At 58.5% G+C, this 11,887-nt stretch overlaps 1 protein-coding gene across 1 annotated transcript; it reads right to left on the bottom strand.

The window, feature by feature from the left end:
• Positions 1–5,330: 5,330 nt before the first annotated feature.
• LOC101572710 (GDH/6PGL endoplasmic bifunctional protein-like) lies at positions 5,331–9,988 on the bottom strand. The gene is made up of 3 exons (XM_004639725.2): positions 9,820–9,988; positions 9,285–9,554; positions 5,331–8,275 (listed from the first exon to the last, which is right to left on the bottom strand). The coding sequence occupies exons 1-3, from the start codon at positions 9,986–9,988 to the stop codon at positions 6,912–6,914; spliced, it is 1,803 nt and encodes a 600-aa protein (XP_004639782.1). The 3' UTR covers positions 5,331–6,911.
• Positions 9,989–11,887: the final 1,899 nt, after the last annotated feature.

Raw genomic sequence — 11,887 nt, 5'->3', positions numbered from 1 at the left:
TAATCAGGGTCTGGGTCAGAGCCAGTGTGTGGGGGTAGAGCATGGGGAGCTTATGGAGCCTTGGTGACTGCAGAAAACCCAGAAGGGCAATGCCTGAGGTGGCACCACAAGACCTGGCTCACTCACTTACTGGGTGCCAATTGTATACATGCAGGAGGCCACAGGGATGAGCAGGAGGCCTTTCTCTTAACTGGGTGGGAAGGATGTCACATGCAAATCATGGTTTGGTGTAGAAAAGGAGAACCCCTCCTGCCTGATCTCAGCCAGGATCCAGCATCCGCCATACCTGGGCTCATCGGATGGATAGATGGATGGATGGATGCATGGATGGATGGATGGATGATGGATGGATGAATGATGGATGCATAAGTCAATGGATGGATGATGAATGGGTAGATAGGGAATTGATCAACACCTACGGAAGGTGTGGGTTGGCGAAACTCAGGCACCTCAGGCTGGGGGACTGGAGCCCTGTGGCTTCTTGTCTGTCTGGTTTCTGTCCCTGAGACCCACTTTCCAGAGAGGAAGAAGCCCCCTGCCGTCTGCTGCCCAGGCAACGTGTGACCACTCTCAGTGGGCAGAGGGGTCTTGTTCCCACCAGCTTCAGAAGGAAAGTTTCAGGAGCGCGGGTAGGCGAGGCACAGCCTTGCCATGCGGGAATGAGAAAGGTCCACCAGGGACCTGGTATGGGGTCTACCTCAGGGAGGGGAGCCCTGACCTGAAGGCCTGTGGACAGGGATAGAGCTTGAGCCCCAAGGAGAGAGTCAGGGTCAGGTAGGCTGAGCAGGAACTGGGCCTCCGCCCCTCCCTGAGGAGGGGTCCAGCCTGGGTTGGAGGCCAAGGGCACCCGCTGATGCCACTGCAAACACCTCCCCAGGTCAGCTGAGATGGTGGGAACAGAAGATCTTGCACAGGGCTGGGGCTCCTGCTGCCCACGTCCTGGACCAGTGCCAGGGTGCCAGGCCCTGACATGCCCACTGAGGACTTTGCCCTTGTTATGGAAAGGGGCACCCTCTCCAGACAGCCCGAGGTGTCCTGGAGGTGACCCTAGGAAGGGCCCAGGGGTCAGGCTGAGAGTGCAAGAAAGCAAAGCGGAGGGACGCGCGCAATGGACGTCTCAGTGGGGACAGTGCTCTGTGAGCTGTAGGCCTCGTTTTGTATGGACCGGACGTGCAGATGTGGGTGGAGGCGAGGCCGCTAGCTGGCTAGTACACTGGCTGCCTCTGTGTCACCTGGCATCCTGCTCGGTGGGGGGAGGGCCCCACTCCTCTCTGTGAGTCCCCTGGTGTCTGGCCAGCTTTTGTGGTCACCTGTGCCCAAGATATGGCCCTGGCAACCTCCCCGGATCTCCCCTAGCCCTCGTCCCAGCAGCACTGGAAGTCGTTGTGTTTACAGGGTGTTGAATGTGGTGCAGGAGGGGAGGTGTGGCAGTGTGGCGGGGATTGCCCAGGCATCCTGGGCACTGCCAGCAGCGGGGGGCCAATGAAAGCAACACCCCACTCTCAAGTTTGTCCTTTGGGGGTTGGGTTGTCCCCTCGCCCCCACTTTGGCAATGGGTGACTGAGAGATGGGTGCGAGTGGAGCCAGCCTCCCCTCCCTCTAGGAGCTGGGGCCAGCTGGCCAGGCCCCCAAGCGCTAGTCGGGCCGGCCTTGCTATGACCTCAACACAGGCTCTACTTACTGTCTGTCCAGGCCTTTCGTCTGCTGTGCCATCCATCCCACATTCTCAAGGACTACAATTTAAGCCAGGTGTGGTGGTGCACACCTGTAATCCCAGCCCTCAGGAGGCCCAGCTAGAAGGATGGCTCTGATTTCAAGCCAAACTGAACTATATGATGAGATCCTGTTAAAAAAAAAAAAAAAAAAAAGCTTCAACCCCAAAACTGTGGTTTATTTGAAAATGATTCAAATTAAGAATATGAAAGGGATGTAACTCAGTGGCACTTGCCGGTCTGGCAAATGTAAGGTCCTGAGATGGATTCCCGGTCACCATCCTGGACTAACGAAGTTCTGACGCAGGCGAGGCCAGGCCTGCCCGGGTCAGCAGGCTCCCTCTTTCAGGTGGGCCCAGGACCCTGCAGGGTGTGCTACGGTGCTCCAGGCTGCAGCAGCTCACAGCTGGTGCTCCTATCACAAGGTTTGCGTGGGGCTAGGCCTCAGCTGGGGCTCAGAACAGGGTGGAATGGGGCTCGGAGACCCCCCCAAGCCTGTCCTTGAGCTCTGCTGCCACCCCCTCAGTCCCTGGGGCACTGAGACAGCTGCCAGGGGTCCCGGCAGCCTACCATGGAGAAAGGGGGTCCTGGGGCCAGGTCTGGGCCCTGTCTGTGCAGTCACCCCAGCTGCTCAGACTCAGCGTCCTGAGCAGCCTGGCTCACTCGGCCCATTCCTGTGAAAGCATGACAAGGCTCAGCAAAGGGTGGCCCTCCAGTGCCCCCTCCGGGGTACTCACTGGGACACTGGTTTCAGGTGGCAGCCACGAGACCTCATTCAGAACCAAGGGGCTGTTCCGTTGCCCCCAGCTTGGCAGCTTTCTGAAAGGGCACTGGCTCCCATTCCCAGGAGGGCCTCAGCCCACAGGGTGACCCTTCGGCTGCTGCTCTCAGCTTTTGCTGCCCACAGTGCCCACTACCTCACCTGCAGCCCCAGCTGCAGCTGGGACTTCTCCCACACACTTGGGCTCAGGTCCCTGCTGAGGCTGGGGCTCTGCGACCTCCTCCTGAGGTCTCTAAACCTTTATGAGAGATAGCAGGTCCCCTACTCCTGCAAGACTGCGACCTCTCCTGTGCCCAAGTTCAATCTGACAATGGCCCTGGTGCTGAAAGATACCCCATCTCCCTCTGGTATCTTCAAGGTGATCGATTTGCGGTCCAGGGGTCTGTGGGGATGTGGGGGGAGCTCCTTGGACTCCCCACTCCCCCACTTCCAGGACAACAGCGGAGCCCAGGCCTGTGCCCCACTGCACTCTGGTTCCCAAAGGAATAACCAGCCAGAGCGCAGCTTTTGGCAAAACAGTTTTATTGTGCAAAAAAATAAATGTTACCTTTGACATACAAAAAGGCATTTTAAAAACTGTTTTAAAAAGGCATCTGTTCTCAGGCTCTTAACATTTTAGGTACCTACATTTTCATAAAAACCGGGAGTTTCCCTGTCTGAGAAAACTCCTGGCCCACACCAGCTGCAGACAGGGGTTAGAGGCCACTGCTCCACTCCTCACTCCCCGACAGTCACCCACACCCCAGCTACCTGGTGTGGAGCTGAGAGTGAAGATGCCCCCCAGGAGGCAACAGGACCCTTGACCTTCTCAGGGGGCCACAGCTCCTCCCTTATGTGTGGGCTCTGGGGACAGTGCCACTGGGCTATGCCCCACAGACAGAGCTGGGAGGAGACTGCTATCAGCATGACACCCAGGGAAACTGAGGCAAGGGGGTTTGGTTACCAGCCCATCAGGGCCTTTCCTGCCATGCACGAGCAGTCACTGCCCAGACAGCTTGCTTGATCTCAGAAGGTGTCCCCAGGTCCCCACTGCTTCTGTCTGCAGCTGGTGGTGGCAAGCTGGCATCCTTGCAATCTCTCGCTGTCCCCCACCTCACGTGCTGGCCAAGACCAGGGATATGACATTCTGGAAGACCTTCTTGCGGTCTTCTGTGGATGCCCACTGCCTCGGGCTCCTGCCGCCTCCCCTGAATGAAAGCATCTGGCCACGCAGCACCGGCAAGGTGTCCTGCCTGCCCCGGCTTAGGTGGCCTTTCAGGCTGACGATGCCCCCGTTAGAGCCACTGATGTCGCTTCAAACATCACCCACTCTTGCCAGGGTCTGCAGACCCTCCTGGGCCACATCTGGAGGCAGCAGGCATTCAGACCCCTCTGTGGTCTCCCTTCAGGGTGAGTCACTGCATGGCCACCACCCCTGACCCCACCAAGCCCCGCTCATCTGCAGCCTTCCCCGCCACAACTCACGGGGCTGGGGACCCACTTCTCCCCTGCTGTGGTGAAAGCAACATGGCGTGGAATTCATCATGCCTGCTGCAGGCAGGCAGAGGCTGAAAGACCTCCCTTCTCAGGGAGCAAAGAGAAGTGTGGCTCTCATACAAGGATGGAGAGAGGACAGGGACATCTGGCGGGAAGATTCTGATAAACACCTGGGGACAAAGTTCCCTGGCTGTCTCAAACCTTAGTGGGCAGAGTGTTCTTCAGGTGTCCCCAGATGTCCTGGGTCCCGCACAATTCCTTGTCCTATCTCATCTCTGTCAGGACACCCTGCTTGCCCTGACAGCTGTGCGGAGCAGAATTCCCTGCAGAGAGCAGCGTCTGGTGGCAGGCAGGGTGGGGACTGGGGGAATCCGGACCCCCTGGAGCCTTCTGCCTGTGTCCTGTTTGCACACTTTCTGCGGACCCAAGGCCTACAGGAAGGCATTCCCACAGCATACAACAAAATGTAACCAGGCGGGGCAGCCACGGGGCTGCACACGGTTGGCAGGGGGAAAAGTCGTTCTGCCTAAAAGCTGCATCTAGGCAGAGCGCATGAGGCTCACCGGAAGCTCCCCTCCCTTGCTCCATCCTACCAGGCTGGAGAGAGGCAGGAAGGATTCCAGGGAAGCGAGGCAACTCCCAGGGGGGCCCCACCCTGCCAGCACCAGCCAAGAGCCCTCCCTGGGGCCACTCAGAAGTGCAGGAATTACCTTCCGTCCAGGCCAAGGGAAGCTCTCATTATGCTGCTAATTTGGGGCCAGAGGGGGAAAAAGTGAAAAGTGTTGATTTGGGGGGAAAATCAACAAGGTGAAACCATTTTACTCACAGTTAACAGGCAATTTGCCTCCAGGTCCAAAATCAGAATTGAGCTCTCCAGAAGGCCCCTGACTCGTCCCCCATCACAGTGGGGACAGTGTGCTGCACACAGGCCTGGGCCCCGGAAGAGATCCCCTGGCTGTTTGCTGCAGTGCACAGGTGGGCCATACATGGTGCACCTCCCCTACCTGGGCATCCAAGTCCTTGCCAGCCCAGCAGACCCAAGACCAACACCCAGACCCCCGCATTTCTGTGGGCAGACTCAGAAGCCAACAGGTTGGGGTGAGGGGCTCAGCCACCAGACCAGATTAGAAAGCTGGACAAGGGTTATTTTTCCAACCCTGTCCCAACTCACTTTAGTGGGTTGCAAGCAGCATTTTTAAATGAAAAATAGACTATCAAGGGAATCCAGATGTGAAGAGGAGGGGCAGGGAGATAGCTCAGTGGAATAGGCACTTGCCTGGCAAGCGAAAGGACCTGAGTTCAAACCTTGGTTCTGCAAAAAAAAAAAAGAAAAGAAAAAAAAGAAAGAAATCAAATAGATGTGAAGAGGAAGAACTCCTTTGTGAAGCTTGGCTTAAGACACAGATTTGTGGGCAGATGTGACTGACGGGTAGCACGAAGCATCTTTCTCGCTGCACACCGTGGTCCATAAGGGCACCTGCCAGATGCTTCCATCCGGATCTGGACCCCTCTGCTCCCGACCCAGGATGGAGAAGCAACAAGGGTTCTCTGCATGAAAACGGACCCTCTGAGGCTCGGGCCATCGGTGACTCAGTATTATTCAGAAATCGTGACACGATGCCTGTCCACCCTTCCTTCTACAGCAATCCTGGCATCACTACCAACGAAATTTGTTCCTAAAGAACAGATGGGCAAGCGCTGGGACCAAGGACCCTAGCGGGCTGACCTGGAAGGACAGGTAAGGCACAGTTGGTCCTGTGGCAGTGTGTGGGCGCCCTCGGGTGGCTGGATGTAGAACTTCCCAGATATCACCTGTGTCAGCTCCCCAACCAGGGCTTTGGCTCTGCTAGGCGGAGCTTTCTTAGTATAGGAATGTCTGTCCTGGCACCCCAGGCCGCTGGGGGAGAGGTAAGCAGAATTTGAACAAGGCTGCCTTTCCTATGGAGGTCTGGCTAGGCCCCCCGCACCAGTCCCCAAGGGAAAGAGAGAACTGATTTCAACGCATGGCCTAGAAGGAAGTGCAAATAATGCCGAGTGGTCTCTCCCCACCAAATAAAAACTCCGCAAGACACTGGGCCTCCATGGCCAGACAGCTCAGGGGACCGTCACACAGAGACTGGACTCAACCATTCAAAGCCCTGAGTCTTGGGAGTTCTGTTTTTTGTTGTTGGCTTCCTTAAAAGGAATTTCAGAGCCTCCGCCAAGGGGTTCAGAAAAACAGGTAATGTTAGCCTCTGGCTTCCAGAAGTCAGGGAACCCTGAACAGGTGGAGAAGCCGGGGAGCAGCCCTCAGGGGAGCAAAAGAGCCCCCAACAGTAGTCTGGAGACTTTCTGATATCTCAGTTACCTCTCTGCATTAGGACAGGCGGGGGGAGGGGGACAGCAAGGAACAGGAAAGGGCCAGAGGACAGCTTCCTAGGGGAGCTGCCTAGGAAAGGACCCAAGGGTGGGCTGAACCTGAGGCAGTGCTGAGTGGCTCGGGGTTGGCCCAAGGCACCACACCCATGAGGCCCTCTGTACCCTTCTCGCCACCAACCCAGGTCCCCCTTTTCCGCAGAGACAGTTCGTAGCTTTCTTTTCTCAATGTGTGTTTTTGGCAGTGCTGGGGATGGACCCCAGGGGCTCACAGTAGCTCAGGGCAAGGGCTCTCCTGCTACCCCCAGGCCGCTCCAGGCTTATTTTGCTGGTGGATCCCATGAGAGCCTTTCTTAAACTTTCTCTCCTGACCCAGAGCAGGGTCTCTATCTCCCTGCCCCTGCATCTTTCCCCTAATACCAGGTGTGAGTGACCGTCCAAGGGGCTGGGACAGGGCTTTGTCCTCTCCTCTCTGGGCCTCATCTCAGCTTCCAGAGAGCAGGAACACACAGGGCAGGTGGGGCATTCAGAGGGAGGGAGGACGGCAGGTTAAAAGGCCCAGGAGTGATCAGGGCAAGGATGCCCGGTCATCCCAGGAAGGCCTCGTAGTCCATGTACCAAACCAGCTGGCCAGAGCTTGGCAGCACACCTGAGATAGGCCACTTCTTGGGCTCATGGCCCACGCGGCTCACTAGCATGGTAATCTCACGCTTTGTCCGGCCCATGACCAGGACGGCCACCTTCTTGGCCCGGTTGATGAGCGGTAGGCTGAGGCTCATGCGCTGGTAAGGCCTGGAGGGGCTCTGGGTCAGTACCACCAGCTGCTCGCCATCCAGGCCCGTGGGCGACTGTGGGAAGAGGGAGGCCGTGTGCCCGTCAGTGCCCATGCCCAGCAGCACCAGGTCAAAGCTGCTGTTGGCCACCAGAGCTGAGATCTCGCCAGCGTAAGTCTGGGCACCCTGGTCCTCTTCAGCACACAGCCGCTGGTGCAGGTGCACAGGCATGGGGTGGATGTTGTAGTAGGGCACGCGGATGTGCTGCAGCAGGTGAGACTGCAGGCCCTGGAAGTTGGAGTCGGGATCTGACAGAGGGACACAGCGCTCGTCAACCAGCCACAGGTGTGTGTGGGCCCAGGGGAAGCTGTAGTGGCCCATGGCCAGCTGCTGGAACAGAGCGATGGGGCTCGAGCCACCCGACAGAGCCAGGTGGAACTTGCCAAAGCGCCGCACGGCCTGCACAGCAGTGGCCTCGATGTCACTGGCCAGCTTGGAGATCAGTTCCTCTGGCCAGGCTGAGATCAGCGGGCTCTCTCGGTACCTGGTCCCGAGGACCCGGAAGTCACTGGGCTTCGGGGCTGACCCTGGCCCTGGCACCAGCTGCTCAGGCTGCTGCTGGGAGAAGGTCAGGTGGCCGCCATTAAACTCTAGGTCCAGCAGGTGGCCAGTCTCCGCTCCCCCTGGGTAGAGGCGTGGGACCTCGTGGGCCAGGCTGTCTAGCAATGGGGTCCAGAAGACCCAGGAGGCCAGCAAGTTCTCTGTGGTGATGAAAGACTCCTTCCGGCAATGGAAGATATGGGACAGGAGGATGGAGTAGGCGTCTCGCTCCTTTACAGGGCTATAGGCATAGAAATCGGACAGGGGACGGCCGAAAACCTGGAGCCCAGGCCGCTCTTGCAGCTCCATCCAGCCATGCGCGGGCACAGATGGCCTGAACAGGTTCCGGCTGACCAGGATGGCAGGATGACCCAGCTCACCGTGCCCGATGTGGAAGATGATCTGCCGGGGCAGACACTGGCTCTGCTCTGGGGCCCAGTGCCCCTCGCGATGCACACAGAATGCCCTGTTCTTGAACAGGATCCGAACGTAGCCCACTCTCTCATCCAGGGCCTTGCCGGACATCAGGATGAAGGGCACGCCCTCCCAGCGCAGGTTGTCAATGTGCACAAGGACACCTGGTGCAAGGAAAGAACAGAAGGTGAGGCCCAGCCCACTGCACCCCAAGGCCTCCACAGAGCCCTGCCTGGTGACCCCAGACTCTAGCCCATCTTTGGTATCCCCTCTTCCCACCTGGTGTTCTGAAACCAACCTCCAGGACCACCTGCAGCAGGGACACCAGATTCCCCAGGTCCCTGAGGATCCTACTCCAGCCAGAGCTATCCCATGCTGGGAAAACAGGTGGGGATCCTGACACTTGGGGGATAGGGAGTCCAACGGGAACAGGTGCTCCCCTCCTGCTTAGAGGGCCCACCACACTCAAATGAAGGTCAGGTGTGGGCCAGGAGATGGCAAGGGGCATGGGTGAGCACATGTGTGTGCAAATCAGTGTGTGTGTGTGTGTGTGTGTGTGTGTGTGTGTGTGATGGTGCTAAGAGCCTGGCTTAGTGTCATGGCTTCAGGGAGCCTCCTATCTCCTCACCTATACGAGGAGGTGACACTGGCCTCTGCCTTGTGGGTCTGTGCACGAGGTCTGAGGCAGCTGGCACCTCCCACAGCTCTGTGGACAACTGCTGCTCTTGCAAGTGGTCACTACCCTCTGCTAGAGCTCACTGAACTCCCAGAACCATCTGGAAGGTGGCCCTGGAGGCATCTGCCCACAAGGTCTTGACCTGTAACTAGCCAGTTTGCACCTACTTAGGAGGGCTACATGGACTGCAAGGTTAAGGAAAAAAGCCCAGTGTGGGCAGCCTGGTCTATCTTAGCAGCCAGAAACCTCCAGGGAGCCTCCCGGGCTTGGCCAGCACCAAGGCAGATTGAGATCCCCAATGTGAGGCCAGTTGCCCTGTGAGCGCCAACAAGCGCCTCATACGCTGCAATGACCATCGGGGCCCAAGGAAGGTGACCATGCCCTGAGCACCCTCCTGCCAATCCCACCTCCAGCTTCTCTGCCCAGAAGCAAAGGGGCTGGACTGGACAGCTGCAACCGCTGGCAGCCCGCACCCCAGTGGTCCGCGGGAAGCGCACCTGCAAAGGTGGGTGTGAGGCTGTGGAAGCTCTCGGGCCTCTGCAGCTCTCTGCGTGCCTGTGCGCTGTAGGCCTGGTACTGGCCCAGGACGGCGCTGCCCCTGTGCAGGCCCCGCAGGGCGCGGAAGGCCTGGAGCTTGTGCTGCAGCACGGCTGCGGAGCTGCTGACGTCATGGGGCAGCTCCATGGCCACCAGCGTGAGGATCTCGGTCAGGTGGTTCTGCAGGATGTCACGGATGACGCCATACTCCTCATAGAAGCTGATGCGACCTGGGAGAGAGGGGCAGCATCAAGAGGGCCCCTGAGGTGCCACAAAACGCCCACTTGACACACTTGTCTTGGCATCCGCAGCCCTGGAAGCCCAGAGCCAGGTGGTGGGGGAGCCAAACAAACCACAGAATAAGTACGGGAGCCATGGGGCCACCACCCTGCATAAGAATGTCCCCAGAGACAGTGTCAGGTGCCTTGACCTCTCAGGGATCAGTGTGCGAAGGATCTCCTCCAGACAGCACTGGCAGATGGTGCCCAACCTCACCACGGCCACAGGGGTCAGCGCAGGCATTGCAGGGACAGCTGGGTGCCAGGACCCACTGCCACTGCCTGGTATGGGATCTCAAGTGACTTGGCTCCAGCTTCTGTATCCTGCCATTGAGGAGGCGAACGAAGGCCACCTGAGACCCGCGTACACTTGTGCCGGGGAACATGCGGGAGTGGGAGGGAGGGAAAACAGGCAGGAAATGAAATCCCAGCAGACCTCGACAGGGTGATGGGCCGCTGGAGGAGCGCGGCACAGCCCAGCACAGAGACTCAGGGGCCCACCGCCACAGGTACACAGAGCCCCTGCCACATGCTGTGCTGCACACGGCAGCCGCCTGCTCAACCCTGCTCTGCTGAGAGGAAGGAGCCAAACGATCAGGGCTGGGACAGTGGGGCCACCACACCACATGCTCTTCTCCAAGGCAATGCCTGCAAGCTGTGGAGTCCACAGCAATACAAACAGCACTGTGGGACCCTGGGACTCAGACACACGCCAGCTCCCACAGGGCAGCACCGCTGCAGACACTCAGCCTGGTCCCCGTGTCGCCCACCAGGAGCGCTGACACCAAGGCAGAGGAGCCACTGTCTGCCACAATCACGTGCTATTTCCACATGACAGCAGCCTTTTCACCAGCTGATGTCCACACCCCCTTGAGGTCCAGACCCTCCTGTAGGCCCCTCTTCTCCCAGCCCATCTGACCATCCCTCTTCCCTGCACCCAAAGGGACAGCCAGGGTGGGCAGTGCCAACGCATTCCTGACACCTAACCCAGAGCAGCATTCCTAAGGCGGATAGCAGGGAGAACAGATTCTCACACACACGCTCACGTAATGCCATGAGGCATGACCCCTGGGGTACAGTAAGACTTAAAGAGCCGGCCAAGTTAGTGCGCAGAAGACAGACACTGGTGGAGACGGTAAGGTACACAGAAAAAGGCCAGGTGCAGCACGGAGCTCAGGAGAACGGTGACCGCCTAGCATGGTTTGGTTCCCAGTGCCAGAGGGGACAACAGGTCAAGAGAGACAGAAAGATCTGTACCTGGGCACTGACTGCACGAGACTCTTCAGCAACATTAAACAGCGGGCAATTAAGGAACCAGGCGTAGACAGAAAGAGGAAATTGGGCCTCAGAAAGGAGAGGAAACCGAATGCAGGGAGCAAGGCTCAGAAGGGGTCGAAGATCTGTGTAAGAGGGGCCGGGGGCTGGAGATGCGGCTCCATGCCGGCACCTGCCTGGCCTGTGGAGGCCTAGGCTCCCTCAGGGCATTGCCAAGTGAAGGAAGAAGCAAACATGAGCAGCCGGCGGGAGCCAGGCGCAGATCACACGCGGCTCCGCACATGCGCATGCTCCGCACTCCTGCACCGGCTTCCCAGGCGATGCTTAATTCAGACAGAGAGGAGGCCCCTGGGACCTGAAGGTCCAGTGCACTGCTCAGAGGGGCCACCTGGGTCCTTAGCACCTTCCCTGACCCTCGGATCAGCCACTTGGGGGCATGGGGACAGGACTGGGCCTGGTCGGCAGAACAACTGCCCTGAATTCAGCCCTGTGCCCCATGCCCAGCAGAGGCACCAGCACCGTGGGTGAGAAATGGGGCTGCAGCCTGCTCCCCAGACGGCCCGGCTGCTTTGCTCTTTACCAGAGTGTGAAGACATGGCCCTAGTCATGGACTCGGAGCCCCGAGATGTGCGGGACAGTCAGCCCTCCTGTACCAACCAAGGGGCCCAAAGCAACAGAGTGGCCCCCGCCCCACCCCCAGTATCAGTCTTCCACCCTTACAACACTGCTGAGCAGACATCACGGCAGGGGCAACACTAGCACATGAAGGGAGAGAAAGAAGAACAGACAGCCAAGCACGTGGACCAGCTCCTCACAACAGCTGTGCTCTGGATGTGCTTAAATGCATATTAATAAAAAAAAAAAGTGGAGGGGCTGGAGTGATAGCTCAGTGGCATAAGCGCCTGCCTGGCCAGCACAAGGTCCTGAGTTCGATCCCTGGTCCTGCATGCTGTATGGGCATCAGAACCCCGGGAGCACCGTGCTGGCTGCTGAAACTGGGCATTGTGGTG

The sequence above is a fragment of the Octodon degus genome, unplaced genomic scaffold, assembly GCF_000260255.1.
Source record: "Octodon degus isolate 3935 unplaced genomic scaffold, OctDeg1.0 scaffold00113, whole genome shotgun sequence".
NCBI lineage: Eukaryota > Metazoa > Chordata > Mammalia > Rodentia > Octodontidae > Octodon > Octodon degus.
Note: the sequence above shows the minus strand (reverse complement) of the source record. Positions and strands in the feature narration are given on the sequence as shown.

Bases quoted from the DNA above. Each gene is read 5' to 3' on its own strand.
- LOC101572710 (XM_004639725.2), bottom strand. From the start codon at position 9,988: ATGTTCCCCGGCACAAGTGTACGCGGGTCTCAGGTGGCCTTCGTTCGC. The intron at 9,555-9,819 runs GTGAGGTTGGGC...CCTCTCTCCCAG, and splicing joins CGCTGACCCCTGTGGCCGTG to GTCGCATCAGCTTCTATGAG. The intron at 8,276-9,284 runs GTGCGCTTCCCG...TCCTTGCACCAG, and splicing joins CCTCACACCCACCTTTGCAG to GTGTCCTTGTGCACATTGAC.